The sequence below is a fragment of the Aotus nancymaae genome, unplaced genomic scaffold (genome assembly GCF_030222135.1).
Source record: "Aotus nancymaae isolate 86718 unplaced genomic scaffold, 86718_ANA_hifiasm-v0.15.2.pri h1tg000040l, whole genome shotgun sequence".
Lineage (NCBI taxonomy): Eukaryota > Metazoa > Chordata > Mammalia > Primates > Aotidae > Aotus > Aotus nancymaae.
This window is the reverse complement of record NW_026988454.1, coordinates 43,975,533-43,993,012: the sequence shown is the minus strand read 5'-3', so window position 1 is coordinate 43,993,012 and position 17,480 is coordinate 43,975,533. Positions and strand designations below refer to the sequence as shown.

At 36.0% G+C, this 17,480-nt stretch overlaps 1 protein-coding gene and 1 long non-coding RNA gene across 16 annotated transcripts in view; one reads left to right on the top strand and one right to left on the bottom strand.

Moving 5' to 3' along the window:
- Positions 1-17,480, bottom strand: part of TRDN (triadin) — a 369,423-nt gene that overhangs the window by 181,962 nt on the left and 169,981 nt on the right. For 14 of the 15 annotated variants that reach the window (XM_064360733.1, XM_064360737.1, XM_064360734.1 and 11 more), the window contains exons 11-12: positions 7,533-7,592; positions 6,634-6,696 (exon numbers count right to left, since the gene is read on the bottom strand). In XM_064360733.1, the coding sequence (XP_064216803.1) occupies positions 6,634-6,696; positions 7,533-7,592 (123 nt within the window). The remainder of the gene's footprint in view (positions 1-6,633; positions 6,697-7,532; positions 7,593-17,480) is intronic. The other variant, XM_064360732.1, reaches the window with a different exon arrangement.
- The window catches only part of LOC110567432 (uncharacterized), a 60,788-nt gene continuing 51,431 nt past the window's right edge, over positions 8,124-17,480 (top strand). The window contains exon 1 of the long non-coding RNA XR_002477848.2: positions 8,124-8,358. This is a non-coding gene — a long non-coding RNA (uncharacterized LOC110567432). The remainder of the gene's footprint in view (positions 8,359-17,480) is intronic.

Here is a 17,480-nt window from a genome sequence, read left to right as displayed (position 1 = left end):
TGGGATTACAGTCATGTGCTACCACACCCAGCTAATTCTGTATTTTTAGTAGAGACGGGGTTTCTTCATGTTGGTCAGGCTGGTCCCAAACTCCCATCTCAGGTGATCCGCCCACCTCGGCCTCCCAAAGTGCTGGGATTACAAGGGTGAGCCACTGCACCCACCATCAAGTGCTTTTCAAATAAGGAGAAAGATGTGGGTGATCAGAAAAAGCTATAATCTTCTCAATATACAAGTCTAGAAAACGGAAGGATGTTCTTTTAAACTGAAATTAACATTAACACATATGAAAAATACTATATATTATTTTGTCTAATTACAAATGTACATATAAATATTTCAAGTAGGTTACTTTTAGTTACATGTAAATGTAGAAATTTAAGTGATCTATAATTCGCCATATATATTATCTTGAGCTAGAACAGCCTGTTACAAAAGATACAAAAGTAAAATAGACAATATTCTAATGTTTGGTAGACAGTAACATTTAATGATATATTCAAAGCAATAAGCTTCTATGAAGGACTCTTTGCAATTTCTCAATGACAAAACAGATCTTGTTGAGAGAAAGCAAATAGCCAAAGGTTTTAGTTTGTGCGGAATTTAATATTATTTGGCCCATATAGTAATTGAAATATTCTATGGAATATAATATGAATGTATCCTTTAAACAGCACAAATTCTTTATGAGTTCTATACTAGATGACTCTTACCTGATCAATTCATCACCACAGAGATGTTTCAGTGTAAAGTTCTAATGGGATACTGTAAATGAATGACTGATCCTTAAAGAGCTTTGCTAAAATACATTTCACAAACTTACCTCAGTGAGCACACAGGACATTTTGGATATATCTTTTTCTAAAATTGAGGCTTTTTCCTCAGAATGTGTATATTATTGGAATTTAGTTTTATCACTGGGGTCTCCTAATCATATATTGTATACCTTACAAATGTATGCCTCTCTTTTAAGGCAATCTGCATAGAATCCTAGTCACAATTTGAAAACATCAAGTTTTTTATTATCAGAGCATCTGTGGCATTATATCCTAAAAAAGAATATTTTTTACCATGTACTCATCAAACTTGTAACTGATTTGTAAATGATTTCTATTATCTTTTCACTGTCTGCTTATATATTCTGTCCCTCTGAGCATCAATCTTTATGTCCATCAAACACCAGATTGAACAATTAAAGCAAAACTAGACAAAATACAAAAGATTTACTCTTCATACAGCCATATTCCTTCCCCCTTCCCCACAAAATCTACACTTTAGTCTCCGTTTTTGCACCTCCCATTCCAACCTGGCTTCATCCTTTCACTCCACTGACTGCCCTTGTATCTTCTGCCCTCATAAAACAAACTTCTAAGTGACAATCACAAAGGTGACAACTTTTTGCTTATTGACATATTGGTTTCTGGAACATCTGTAATACCAAACTTTTCCTTTAATTTCTCTGGTAATTCCTTTCAGCCTCTCTTGCTTTAGTTTCCACTATTGAATTTGTAGGTGTTGGACTTTCCCAGGTCTTGATCCTGGATTCTATTCCCTTTTTCTTTTGACACAGTGTCTCTTTCTAATCTCATCTATTCCAAGAGCATTGACCATGAGCTATGTAGATTACTATATTTAAAACTTCAGGTCAGTTTCCTCCATTACACTTTTAATAAAATCCAAACACCTATATATGTTCCTGTATACTCTGACTCCTAGTACAAACCACACTCCCCCACGCACACACCATATATATACATCACACTATGATACAGCAAACAATGGCTGAGTCCTTTCAATATATAAGATCTCAATTTAAATGTTTTCTCTCAGAGAGGCCTGCCCTCATAACCTCATCTTTTAAATAACTTCCCACCCCAACCCATTATTTTCTATCATTTCCTTAAATTTATTTTCTCCATTGCCCTTAATCAGAGTTGAACTTATGGATATTTTGTTTTTATTCACTATGCGCCTCCCTTGTCTAACTATAATCTCCATTAGGGCAGGTCATGTCTGTTTATCCAATTCTGTGTACTCAGCACATAGTACAAAGCCTGGCATCTAGTAGTCATTTTGTAACTATTTTCTTCAAGAGGCATGCATGAATGAATGAACAAATTTATTCTTTTCTAGTAGCTTATGCAGAAAAGCTGTGTGTTTTTTAATATACTTCTTGTAATTTATAGTTCTATACAGATAATTTCTGAAAAAATCCCATTATAAAGTGTGATAATCAACTATGATTTTATATCATTATCATCAATCAATTATTTTGTCAAAATGATTTTCACAGTTAGTAAGTTTATAAACATATAAGATGACAAATAATTTAACTCCAAAAAGTTTACAATTGTAACTATGAAAAGGCCAACCCAAGAGGAAAGGGTCGTCTTAGTTTTGCCCTGTTTCTCTTTTGTGTCTATATATTTTGACCAGTTTATAATTGTTTTGTTAAGAGACAAGTCAACTTGTTAATTGTTCAACTATTATAAGCTAATCAAGTAGGTGAAACATTATTTCTTCAAAAATATCACCTTGCAGTTGAAGAGAGAAAGAATATCTATGATTCTTTTATCTGCAGTTAAGATAAAGACCTACATAAACTTCAGGTAAGTGTGTCTTGTGAATACCTAGGATTGCCAAATTTGATTGTGTTGGTTAGTTGAGTCATCCTTTCAATCTTTTGGGGAAACACAAAGATAGATTTCATCACTATAAAGTTTAGGCCTTCAAAAACCATCTCTTATATGAATTTTATCATCATGGACGTTTCTGAAAGTGTCATTTTATAGATACTGTTGATAGCCTCTTTCAAATTCTATTTCACCCCACTTCTACTTGGAAAAATTGGAATGCATCTTACAGACTCACTTGCAGCCAGTTCTGGAGACCTATCAAGTTCCACCAATTAGATACACCTACACGAGATTGAAAGGCAGAAGTGGTCTGGCAAAGCAGACGAATGATTTGGCAAATAAAGATGTTAGTAATTTGCCGAGGCCTGCCTCAGCGTTTCCAGGATCTAGTCTTTGTGGATATGAAAAGACAGCTCTGGTGAACAAAGCAGTCTCCTAACCTACTGATGTGCCCTGATGCTTAATAATCCAAATTTTGATATTTTATTTTAATTCTTCTAGTTAGTCAATAACATTGCAGGTACGCAGTTCCCTGGATAGAATGTCTTCTACTAGTACTGACAGATTTAGATCTAATCTGTTTAGTGTTAGATCTGACATCTAATACAAACCTAGAGAGATGTTTTTTAAAGTCTTTATTCCTTTTGTCGATTGCCTTTTTTTCATGGCATTTCTTCAGTGAAAATGTACCTTATAACATTGCAAAAATATCAAGATGATTTTTTAAAATTTTACATACTGTTTTTAAGTGGTAGGTATTTGTTGTGTGTATGTGTGCTTTTTTTTTTATCATGGATGACTTTAAATATACATAAGTAAGGGAATGTTATAATTAACCCCCAATACACCAATTGCTCAGTGTCATCCCTTATTAATTAATGGTCTGGAAATTTTGTATCATATAAAATCCACCCACCCACATCTTCCCTAGAGATCACTGGGAAAGTGTGATTTACCAATGACGTGCGGTAGACGTCCATCTATCACTGAATAGAATTTAAGCCTTAGGTTCGTTATGTCTGCATAACAATAAAATATAAGGGGAATACAATAAAATAACATAAATAAATGCATATATTTTATAATATAAATAATATGAACATTAACATAAATATAATAAAATATCACAATTACACTCATATATTAAATAAGCATGCAGGCATATCTTATGCCTTGTAAATTTCCTACTATTTGAGGCTACAGTAGTGAGATCATATGCTCTGCCATATTCCTCTATTTTAGGAAGAAATGACATATGTTCCCCAGCTCTTCAAGATTTCAGGTTATTCTCAATTGCTCTCATTATCTCTATAAAATTTTACTACTTTCATAATAAGCTTAAAACTTGCTCTTTGTAAACCATATTGCTGTGAAATATGAAATGAAAATATAAAGAATTATTAAATCCTGAAAAGAAGTTAAAAACTAGCACTAACTGAAAGTCAATTTCTCTCTGTCTCTCTGTCTCTGTCTCTCTCTCTCTCTCTCATACACATACACACACACACACACACACACAATTTTGAGTATTTGGGGGTTAAGGGAGTGCAAGCAAACTATTCATATATTTTATCAGGAAGTTGAACTGATTTGGAAAACTCAATGGAATGTTGTGCAATCAAAAGTAAAAATGATAAGCATACAAACAGAAAACTAGTTCCAAGAAGGACAAACTTGTTTTTCAACACTAGCTGAGTAGTCCTGCCCAGATATGCTGAGCAATTGCCTAGTTTGGTCTCTGCTTTGGTGGCTGAGCACTATCCTCATAGGAAGTGATATTGGCATCATCAGTTCTCTTGCCAGTGGTGCACAACCTCACTTTGACATGACTGCTGGACTAATAACACAAGTGTCCCAGAGGCATGGGAGTATAAGATTTTCCTATGAACCATTGCACAAAAACGTGTTTTGTCATTTCCCTCAAAAAGCCAAACACACACGCATACACACATACATGTGTGAGCATACACACACACCCCATTGAGTTTTGCCAAAAACATTTTTTCAGATTTTGCATTTGCATGCATATGACAAATGCCTGAAAATTACAACTCAAAATTTTCTTCTGCAACTCTTTTAGTAAAACTGATAGCAAGGATGAAGTATCTTGGTTTATCTTCACCACTCAATCATGTAATTTTCACAGATCCACTGCTTTAAGCGAGCAGTTTCTGAGTAGCTTCATGGAGTCAGAACTATTTTCCCTTTTGGATGATAAAATATATATTTTATCAGAAAATAAAGAAAGTTTTGAAAGAAAATGAATGAATATTTAATAAAACAATAGACTCTACAATAATACATTCTTAATATGGAACTTTGGATACAAAGGAATGGGCAATCAGCTCTCGGACACACAGAATATCTGGCTGATCCTTCCTGCTCATTTCATCAGCCATATAATCATATAATTCTTAGCATTTTATGTTTTTTATACCCAATTTAGAACATGATGCCAGAGACTTCTAGACATTTCTATTTGTTGCTTGCTAATAGTAATCATTATGTAGTTTGACATCTTATGCTCTTCTCTTTAGGGTCCTCACCACCATCATTTTTTCCACATACACTATTACTACCTAGAAAGGGAAATATTTTCACTAAAATTCCATGTAACCCAGCCTGACCTCCCTAGATGATGCCCTACCCTGAAGTTTTCTTAATCTTCTTCTTTTAAGCTTACCTACCACCTCATTTTCTGGGGTACCATATTCAGCTTACTATTACACAGGGAAGATCTGGAAATCTCATTTACTTTAAGTTTCTAATAGCTGAGAGGAATTAGATTTTTACCCTATATACACAAGCCCTAGAAGATTTGCATTTTAATAGGGGACAATTCTTTCATAACTCAAAGGAATGGAATGGTTCTAAAGGTAGAATTTTAAGCAACACTGACATTAGTGGAGGAAATATTTGAGGTGAGAATGCCTATCATCGAACCATAACACTTGAGATGATTGTCTTTTCCATGTAAACTTAAGCCCAACTTGAATAAAAGCCAATATTCATGTTTGAACAGGAATAGAAAGAGAACAAAATTTAAAGCAAAAATCAAAACTGTCAAATAGTTGAATAACCTTACTTCTTAATGGGATGCATTATTCTCTCTCAGCTTCTTATCTTTGCAAAGTGGTATTGTTGTTACCATGTAGCTCTTCTCAAGTTCATTGTATCTTGACCAAGGTGGCCCTCACCTTGATTAAACTTTGATAGGTTTCTTTCTGATCTTCAGCAGCTCCTGATCTCCCTTTTCTTAGAGCATTTACTTTAGAAAACTGGAAAACTTGTCATTGGAAATTCTTTCTCTGCTCTTTTGAGATATGAATCTTTTTTGGGGGCTGGTGGTGTGAGGAGACAGGGTCTCCCTCTGCCAGCCAGGCCGGAGTGCAGTAGTGTAGTATGGTGCTCACTACAGCCTCAACCTCCTGGGCTCAAGCAATGCTCCTGTCTTGGCCTCTCAAGTAGCTGGGAATTTTACAAGTCACTTTCCAGTTTTACAACCCATAAAACCTTTCTCAAGGAACTGAGAGCCATCCCTTTGAAATGTAATCATCAAGAAAGATAGTGCCCCATCTCTCCCAGTTTCCATGGAAGGATAGGAGCCTAACTTCCTTGGGCTCCTTGTTCCACATTGTGAATCTACTTCCTGTCATGGAGATGTAAGACCGAAAGTTTATGTTTTTTAGGGGAAAGACCAATATGCAAATACAGATGTCCTGTGATTCCCCATACCAGCCGTTACAAACACTCCTGTGTTTTGTTTTAGTGGAATTGAGTTCGGACGCAGTTCCAATCTCTCTCTCCTATTGCAATAGCCTTGAATAATGTCTTCTTTGCCTGTTTAACATTGTCTAGTGCAAGTTTTACTTTGACCTTCACTTCTTGGGTAGATGTAAGTAGGTGTATATAATTTGTGTATGTTGCATGAGGCGTCTTTTCATGAAGCAAACATCCTGAGCACAATCCATCTAAGGAAACAAAGAAAGTGTGATACCTTTTTTTTCCACATCAATGGCAGTTTCCTTCTCACTTTTCTTTTTGACATCTTCTTTTTCTGCTGGTAAAATAAGAAAATTATAAGTCTTTACCTGTTTAATTTGCATATATTTCAGGGCACGCATGGCTACCATTGAGGCATCCAATTCATCTTGTATAGAAGAATCCTAAATTAGCCATAAGTCATGTCAAATATGAATAAGGTAGCATATTCATAACAGACTAGTTAGCTTAGGTATAATTTCTCTTCAGGAAACAGAATTTTTTTTTGCCAAAGGCAAAAATGATTTAATAACAGTGAAAACATTAAATGGCATTATTAATTATGGTATTATTTAGCAGCTTTCATAACATATATTAAAAATAATTTATTGAATGTTCTTTGAGCTGTAAGGTCACAAGAAGCATGTCAAAAGTTCTGAAATCTCTGAAGTTGACCTAGGACATCAGATGAATTATTTGAAAATAACTAGTTAAAATATATATATATATATATATGCAAAACAAGCCAGTCAAATATTTTCTGCCTTCTACATAAAATGACTTGATCTTCTTTTGGTAGACTTTTAAAATTAAACTGAATTAGTTAAATAGTAACCGTCATATTCACACATGTAGTTAAGTAAAGTAGTGAATTAGAACTGAGCAACTGCTCTAAAGAAAGGAAAAATAATCACAGTAGTAATTTTCAAAAAGTGTTTAGGCTTAAATTCTCTTTTTAAAAATTGACAATTTAAATTTTATTTGGAATACTTAGACATGTTAAGAGTGTTCATTAATAACAATGACAATACATTTATTAAGGAAATTTCTTTCCTAGAAAATAATACGTTTACCAGTAGTATTATGCATAGATACTAATCGATTTATTTAGTACACAGCTTTTAAATTTCCTACCTTTCTTTTTTGTTTCAGAAGTGACTTTCTTCTCAGCCTTCTTCTTTTCCCCTTCTTTTTCTAGAGAAGAAATTTAAAATGTTTCCTTTAGGAAAATTTAGTATGAAAGCAAAACCAAGGTTGAAATGAAGGATTTTTGTTAAGTTAGTTCTGCCTCCAGCTAGCTTCGTGATTGAGTGAACAATTTAATCTCACTAAACTTTATTTTCCTCATTTATAAAATAATAGTATCTCCCTCAAAGTTAATGTTTACAAAACACTCTGTACAGTGCCTGACTCACAGTAAATGCATAAAATTGTACTGCTAATACTGTTTACATGTAATGAACGAGATAGTTTGAACTTTCTGAACTAAACAGTTGTTTAGTCCCTAAAAGTATTGATATATACAATTAAAATATATTTCTTGGAAAATATACCACGGATAAACTAAAAGAATTTTTTTCTTTTTATACATTCAATTTCATTAGAAATAATATGTTATGCCACTAAAAACGTATCTATTTTGAGGTGGCTGTTTTTCATATCTGGCTCTTGTCAACAGGCATTTAAGCCTGCTGACAAGTGTCTGGCAGTGTGTTGGAGACATAACTTCCACTGTCCTTTCTGAGTGGTTGTATCAACAAGGGTGTTCAATCTTTGCACCCAGAGGTTGCAATAAGTCTGGATCCCACATCAAACTGTTTGTGGTACCTCTAAACTTCGTGGAGGAGCTGTGTTTCATAAATCTGAGAAAGCCTTGGTCTGAGGGGGGCAAAGACAGAGAACCTCACACACTGCCCATGCATAGCCACTTTGCGGTTGGACATCCCTGGACACTTTTCTGGTAAGCATAGTTATTTCAAATAACGAAGGCTTGTACTAATACATAGTTGTTGAAATAGAACATACAGTGGTTTTAGATTTGAGGCAATGATAGCTATGGTTCATGTTGCAAATTTACTGATTTTTATATTTAATTAAAAGTGCTATTTACCTTATATTTGAAATATCTTTCTCTTTGTGAGTTGTCTCCCTACATTCAAAGACTTCCATTACCCAGAACTATTATAAGATTATTATTATGCTAAAGAAATTCAATATGTAGTTCTAGAATGAATGCGTAAGTTGTCTACTAGTGACTGCACCTTATTAAATATAGGAATTAACTAGTTCCCTTAGGTATAGAGCTTTTTTACCTACAAGATCAAAGACAACACTTTCTTTCAATGTTAGAAGTAAAATTTATAGAGAACCCGTTTCATGACTTCTAGAGCTAATCTAATGTCGCAGGGAAAAATGTATTCACACTTTGTCTAAATGTGTGTACAGCATACTATTACAGCTCATCCAATCAGAAGTAGAAAGTCAAGAAGTCAAATTTTGATAGCTCCAGACATAGAAATAAACCAATTGAATTCCACTTTTCCTTTTCCTAAAGGTTTATGCATATTAAACATGTGGATCATATTTAAAATTCTGAATAAAGATATTTTTAAGTATCACTACATTCAGCTTCTCTGGGAGAAATTTTGTGTAGCGATAAATTTTACATCATCTCTAGATAAATGCATATGCCAGATAATTGAATGGACATTTGCTAAGCATCACCTCTGATGTCATGTATCAGAAAAAGGTTAATTAAAATATGGATGACTTGAAAATATTTCTAAGCTCATGCTAAACACCAATACCATAATCACCATAAGATCAGAACTCAGTATCCAAGTCTCCATATTTCATAAGGTTGATGAATAAATATTTCATTAAAAAGCTTGTGACAATTAGTCAATCTTACACTGAACTTCACAAAGAAAGTAGATATCTAAACCCAGAAGATGGAAGGCATTCATTTCTTTTTCTATTTTTTTTTAAAGAGAATGCCCTTGTGCAATAAATTCTACCCTTCAAATTAATATATCTGGAATTTTATTGTGGTGATACAGTATTCTTGTCTTAGTCCAAATTGAATTAATGCTCCCGCTATACACTCTGCTTGTGATTACAGTCATATACTGTGAGAGTCATGAATAAGAGTAAAAGTCCACAAAAAACAGATATAAATAATATCCTTTAATAACATTTTTATGAATTAGACCTTTAAGCTGTCATTATGAGACTTACTTTATTCATGGTGAATTTCATTTAAAATGTCAACTTCCGAAGATTCTGCATTTCTTCAAGCACTATTGTCTCTGTTCTATAGGTGATTTGGCAGTAATGGAATTAATTCTTCATTTATAAAAACATAACAATTTAATTATGTCCTACTTGGATATAAAAATAACCTATGTTTCTTTTATGAAAACTTCCCTGCCCCTGACTTTTTCTTCCTCAACAGCCAACAGTACTTTTCCCTTTCTGTCTACCTTACTTTGAATCCACATAACAAAATTCCTCTTCCATCTCTTTCTCATTGGTTTCCTGGGTTTTTTTTTTTTTTTTTTCCAACTGCTAGAGAAGAATTAGAGCATTTAAGCCTATTGATGTTCAGAAAGTTAACAATTAAATGTATCTACAGGATGTGAAAGTATCAGAATGTTACCTTTCCCTGATGAAAGTATAATAAGCCTTGAAATGATGGCTGCATTCTGGCAGGGATCACAGGAGATTCTGGTTGGGAGAGAAATCTTCCCTACAATGAGCAGCTCTGAGCCACAAATATGTTATTAACTTCTGCATAAATTAACGTCACATGAAAGAAAAATAAAACGACTTACTTTTTACTTCTAAGCCCTCACAATGGGCTTTTCTCCTGCTTTTAAATGATTTTAAGCCATTTCAAAGCCAGACAATGCACAATAGTTAATTACAATTGTAAAGCTTTCTAAGATGCCCGTTCCACGAAGAAACAAATGCAAAATGTTTTATTTTTGTCTTACGGTTTTTTCCTCCCCTCTTACCCTTCTAATGTAGAGATTATCCTAATTCTGCGTGTCAGAGGGGTGCTTTTATTCTAACACTCTGGCCAGAATTGATGTATTCCTGGTTCCAATTAAGTAAACAATAACTTGTTTCTTTAACAACAAGGCGTTCAAACATACCTCATCACTGTCACCTTGTTTTCTTAGAGTGGCAGAGATTGGCCTGGAACCCAGCTCACATTATGACCATGGAAAAATTTTACATAAACTTAAGATAAGTTCAATTACATGAGTGATTATTAGAGTTCTTCCATTGTTATCTACAGAGGGGTGTGGAGCACAAGAGAAAGCACAGGTGCTGGCATTGATGACCTTGGACATCCATTCTGTCCATTACTCTTCCTAGTTGTGTGACCTTGGGCAATGTGCTATGGCACACCGAATTTCATTTTCCTCATTTGAAAAGTGGAGATAATAAAATCTGCCTTGCTTACTTGTGAGAAATGGAGATAACTGAGCTAAAATGCCTAGAATAGAGGGCTGTTGAAAAATAACAGTAATAATGACAAGTTATTACTATATTTTGTTAATGGTAAAAATCTGACCACATATAATCTTATAAGGTAATTTTTTAGGTGTGACCTTTATTGATCTCTTTAAGTAAATGCAACTTTATTCTTATTTTTCTATATGCAGGGAGTATATGTCTAGAATATTTTGTACTGAGAAACTAAAGGAAAAAAATACCTATAAGCAGGAAAGAAATACGTTATGAAGGGTACTGTGCTGCGATGAAGTGGATTCAAGTCTCAGTTTTGCTGTTAGCAGTAGTCACTGCCTTATGCAACTATAGATGAATGCTCTATCTTCTGCCTTCAACCATAAGAGGCAGAGAGATGAGTAGAATGTGTTTAAGTCCCCTTTCACCTGTTTATTCCTTATTTACCAAGTGAAATAAATGCATCATCTTGTATTTGTTTTCTGATTTTTCTGGGATTAGGTAACTTAAATAGAGTTGCAAATAGCTATGATATGTTGTCTGGTTTTAATATGACTAAAAATCATTTAAAGCAAGAGAAAAAATGAGTATGTATACATATACTATATATATATAATATATAGTACATGTATATATAATATATATAATATATAGTATAATATGTCCATATATCCTATATATAATATATAGTATGTGTATATATACTATATATTATGTATTTATATGTGTGTGTGTGTATATATATGTGTGTGTGTATATATATATATATGACAGGTGATGATAAAGATTACAAAAAGCAAATAGAAAAGCTTGATTTGGAGAATTAAAGCCTGAGAGCGTAGGAGGTGGCATGGTTTGTTTTAAAGGTGGATCAGGGTAAACCTTTCTGAATGAACAACTGGAAAGATTATTGAAAAAAGTGGAAGAGCTTTGGGCTATTAGGGAGAGACTTTTCAGCAGAGGAAATATCTCTGCAGAGACCCTGAAATGAGAGCATGCTAGATAAATTCAAAGAAGAACCAGGCCCATTGAGGCCAGAGTTGAGGATTCAGAAGGGGAGTGCTGACTGCTGTGGCCGAGATGTAGCAGGGTTGATCTCCTAGAATCTTGTTGTTCATGGTATGAATTTTCCATTTCCCTGTGAGTCACATAGGAAACCACTGAGAGGTTTAAGAAGAGAAGTTTACAATTCTGAGTGATGGTTTAAGAAAACCTTTGTCTGTCGCTGGGTGGTATCAAGTGTCTTGTTAAATTTTGTGATCAAATTTTAAGGGAGAAGACTTAGGGAAAAAGTAATTCAGAATAAATATTCTTTTTCTATTTTTTTTTTCCAAAAATTTCCTTGGAATTGTATTTGGGGCTCTGGAAGGCATGCAACTTTATAGAAACATAGTAAGAGTTCCTCCCTTCACGTTGTAATTAGGTTGCTATGACAGCAAAGCTTTTTAAATTAAGGACTTCACTTGAGTTATGTGGCATAACTAAGCTGGCCTTTCAGACTCTGAATCTATTTTCTTTGCCTTGACTTTTCTTTAATGATAGCTGTATTATTCTCAGAAGTTCTCTCTTCTCATTATCAGCTGTTAACAACAAACAACTAACAACTAGCAATTCTATAGCACTTTCCATTGACTACACAAGACCTTTACTAATACAATTTATTCACATAAATCTACAAATGCTTATCTAGTCTTATGCCAAAATCCTTTGCCAGTGTTTGGAGTTTTAAAAATCTCCTCCAGTAATACCAGGTGTGAGAGCGTGAAGTGAGAAAGTTCAGAATTACAATAAGGACTTCGTGAAAGAGTAGAAGTGAAGCATGTGGGAGTCAAGAGAGACATGCAACCCTGCTCAGCTGAGTGGAGTGGGAAGCTACTCCTGGGGGATACAACCTCAGACGAGTCTAAAAGGGCCTGAGGGGCCCACCCTGAACTGCACATAGCATGTTATTATCAATGCCAGTTGAAGGAACTGAGGTACGGTCATAGCTCATGTCTTGCAGATACAGTTGAGAATTCAGTGACCTAGTGTAAAGGACTCTAGGTCTCATCTGTTTAAATTCAAACTTCTTCAAGATACCATACTACAGGCAGTGACCCAAAACTGTGGCCACTACACTACAGTCTGGGCGACAGAGTGAGATCTGTTTCAAACGAAAAAAAAAAAAAATGGCGATTGTGAATTTTAGCTGTAGATCAACTACAAGAACAAACCAGCAATACTGAGAGGACCCGCAGACCCTCTGAAGGAAGTGGACTGCTTCTGCAGGGCCCAAGAGACACCCCAAATACTGAGAGTGCCCCAACTGTGGAAGTGGGAAAGGGAGACCCTTCTCTCCCAAACACACACCCGCACTGTAGAAACTGAAGGTCTTTTTGCGGGAGAACTTTCTGAATTTACCTGGGGCTGAGTCAATTTAGAGAGCTGAGCAAAATTAAGGGGTAGAAGAAGCAGCAGAAAGGCCCTGGGAGCTTGCTGGGTCCCCTAGCAGGCCATTCCTGCCTGGCACCACAGGGATCCATGAGGAGGGTGACCAGAGGAGCAGGGGGTAAAACCACATAGAGAAGGAATTCTCTAGTTGAACTTTGTAACAGTTTCAACAGGGTGAGAAGCCTCCTGGCCCAGAACTCGGGAGAGGGTGCAAATCTGGTATGGAGGCTCCACAGGCAGGGGAAGAACCAAGTCCTTTCCTTTCGCAGCTGAGAGGCGGGTATCCTGGGGCAAGTTTTCAAGCACATCTCACCCTCCACCTGGAAACAGACTCAGGGCTGTTGGGGGGTAGGGCATGGTGGGAGTGAGAATGGCCCTTTGGTTTGCATGGGAGCTGGGTGAGGCCTGTGACTTCCAGCTTTCCCTCATTTCCCTGGCAACCTGAATGGCTCACCAGAGGCAGCCATAATCCTCCTAGGTACACAACTCCATTGACATGGAATCTCACCCTCAACTCCCACAGCAGCCACAGCAAGACCTGCCCAAGGAAAATCGGAGCTCAGACATGCCTACTCCCACTCCTACCTGATGGTCCTTCCCTATGCTCCATGGTAGCAGAAGACAAAGAGCATATAATCTTGGGAGTTCTAGGGCCTCACCCATCACTGATTCGTCTCCATACTACTGCAGCTGATACTCTCTGGAAAGCTCCACCTCCTGGCAGGAGGCCAACCAGCACAACAATAGAGCATTAAACCACAAAAGCTAAGGACCCTCATAAAGTCCATTGCACTCCCCTGCCACCTCCACTGGAATAGGCACTGGTATGCTTGGCTGAGAGACCCACAGATGGTTCACATCACAGGACTCTGTGCAGACAACCCACAGTACCAGCACAAATCTGGGCAGACTCACTGTGTGTCTAGACCCAGAAGAAAGACAACAATCACTGCAGTTCTGCTCACAGGAAGCCACATCCATAGGAAAAGGGAGAGAGTACTACATCAAGGGAACACCCACTGGACAAAAGAATATGAACAGCCTTCAGCTCTAGATCTTCATTCTAACAGAGCCTACCCAAATGAGAAGGAACCAGGTGACGAACTCTGGTAATATGACAACACAAGGCTCCTTAACACCCCAAAATATCACACTAGTTCACCAGCAAAGGATTCAAACCAAGAAGAAATTCCTAATTTACCTGAAAAAGAATTCAGGAGATTAATAAGCTAATAAGCTAATCAGGGAGGCACCAGAGAAAGGTGAAGCCCAGTGCAAGGAAATCCAAAAAACGATATAACAAGTGAAGGGAGAAATAGTCAAGGAAATAGATAGCTTTAAAAAAAGTCAGTAACTTGGGAAACTTTGGACACACTTTTGGAAATGTGAAATGCTCTGGAAAGTCTTGGCAGTAGAATTAAACAATTAGAAGAAAGAAATTCAGAGCCCTAAGGCAAGGTCTTCAAATTAACCCAATCCAATAAAGGAAAAGAAAAGTGACTAAGAAAATATAAACAGTCTCCAAGAAATCTGGGTTATGTAAAATGACCAAATCTAAGAATAATTGGTGTTCCTGAGGAAGAAGATAATTCTAAAAGCTTGGAAAAAATATTTGGGGGAATAAATGAGGAAAACTACCCCAGCCTTGCTGGAGACCTAGACATCCAAATACAAGAAGCACAAAGAACATTGGGGAAATATATTGCAAAAAACTCATCACCTAGGCACATTGTTATCAGGTTATCTAAAGTTAAGATGAAGGAAATAATCTTAAGAACTGTGAGACAGAAGCATCAGGTAACCTCTAAAGGAAAACCTATCAAATTAACAGCAGGTTTCTCAGCAGAAATCCTACAAGCCAGGAGGGATTGGGGCCCTATCTTCAGCCTCCTCAAACAAAACAATTATCAGCCAAGAATTTTATATCCAGTGAAACTAAGCATCATATATGAAGGAAAGATACAGTCTTTTACAGACAAATACTGAGGGAATTTGCCATCACCAAGCCACCACTCCAAAAACTGCTAAAATGAGCTCTAAATCTTGAAGCAAATCCTGGAAACACATCAAAGCAGAATCTCTTTAATGTATAAATCACACAGGCCCTATAAAACAAAAATTTAAGTTAAAAAGCAAAAACAGGGCCGGGCGCAGTGACTCATGCCTGTAATCCCAGCACTTTGGGAGGCCGAGGCGGGTGGATCACGAGGTCGAGAGATCGAGACCATCCTGGTCAACATTGTGAAACCCCGTCTCTATTAATACAAAAAAATTAGCTGGGCACGGTGGCGCGTGCCTGTAATCCCAGCTACTCAGGAGGCTGAGGCAGGAGAATTGCCTGAACCCAGGAGGCGGAGGTTGCGGTGAGCCGAGATCGCGCCATTGCACTCCAGCCTGGGTAACAAGAGCGAGACTCCGTCTCAAAAAAAAAAAAAAAAAAAAAGCAAAAACAAAAAACCCAAAATACACAGGCAACAAAGAGCACAATGAATGTAATCATACCTCACATTTCAATATTAACATTGAATGTAAATGGTCTAAACGCTCCACCTAAAAGATACAGAACCAGAGAATGGATAAGAAATCACCAACCTACTATCTGCTGCCTTCAGGAGACTCACTTAAGACATAAGGACTCAAATAAACTTAAAGTAAAGGGGTGGAAAAAGTCACTTAATGCAAATGAATACCAAAAGCAAGCAAGGGTAACTATTCTTATATCAGACAAGGCAAACTTTATACCAACAGCAATAAAAAGAGACAAAGAGGGACATTATATAGTAGTAAAAGGTCTTGTCCAACAGGAAAATTTTATTACATTCCTAAGTATATATGCATCTAACACTGGACCTCCTAAATTTATAAAAGAATTACTAATAGACCTAAGAAGTTAGATAGACAGCAACACAAAAATACTGGGGGACTTTAATATTTCACTGACAGCACTAAACAGGTCATCAAGACAGAAAGTCAACAAAGAAACAATGGATTTAAACTATACCTTGGAACAAATGGACTTAACAGATACATACAGAACATTTCATCTAACAACCACAGAACACATATTCTATTCAATAGTGCATGGAACTTTCTCCAAGATAGATGGAAACTAAAAAATTATTCAAACTGAATGACAATAATAACACAACCTACCAAAACCTCTGGGATACAGCAAAGGTGGTGCTAAGAGGAAAGTTCATAGCCCTAAATGCCTACATCAAAAAGACTGAAAGAACACAAATTGATTTCTAAGGTCACACCTCAAGGAACTAGAGAAACAAGAACCCACCACACCCAAATCCAGCAGAAGAAAAGAAATGACCAAGATCAGAGCAAAACTAAATAAAATTGAAACAAGAAAAAAATACAAAAGATAAATGAAACAAAAAGCTAATTCTTTGAAAAGACAAAAAAACTGATAGACCATTATCAAGATTAACCAAGAAAAGAAGAGAGAAAATCCAAATAACCTCACTAAGAAATGGAGACATTACAATTGACACTACTAAAATACAAAAGATCACTCAAGGCTATTATGAACACCTTTATACACATAAACAAAAAAACACCTAGAAGAGACGGTTAAATTCCTGGAAAAATACAACCCTCCTAGGGTTGGAAGGAAGATTTAGATGCCCTGAGCAGACCAATAACAAGCAGTGAGACTGAAATAGTAACTAAAAAATTACCAACAAAAAAAGTCCAGGATCAGATGTATTCACAGCAGAATTCTACCAGGCATTCAAAGAAGAATTGGTACCAATCCTTTTGACACTATTCCACAAGATAGACAAAGATGGAATTCTCCCCAGATCATTTTATGAAGCCAGGATCACCCTAATACCAAAACCAGGAAAGGACACAACCAAAAAAGAAAACTATAGACCAATATCCTTGATAAACATAGATACTAAAATCCTTAACAAAATACTAGCTAACCAAATCCAACAATATATCAAAAAGATAATTTACTGTGATCAAGTGGGTTTCATACCAGGGGTGAAGGATGGTTTAACATACACAAGTCAATAAATGCAGTACATTACATAAACAGAATTAAAAACAAAAGTCACATGATCATCTTAATCGATGCAGAAAAAGCATTAGACAAAATCTGCATTCCTTTATGATTAAAACTCTCAGCAAAATTGGCATAAAAAGGACATATCTTGATGT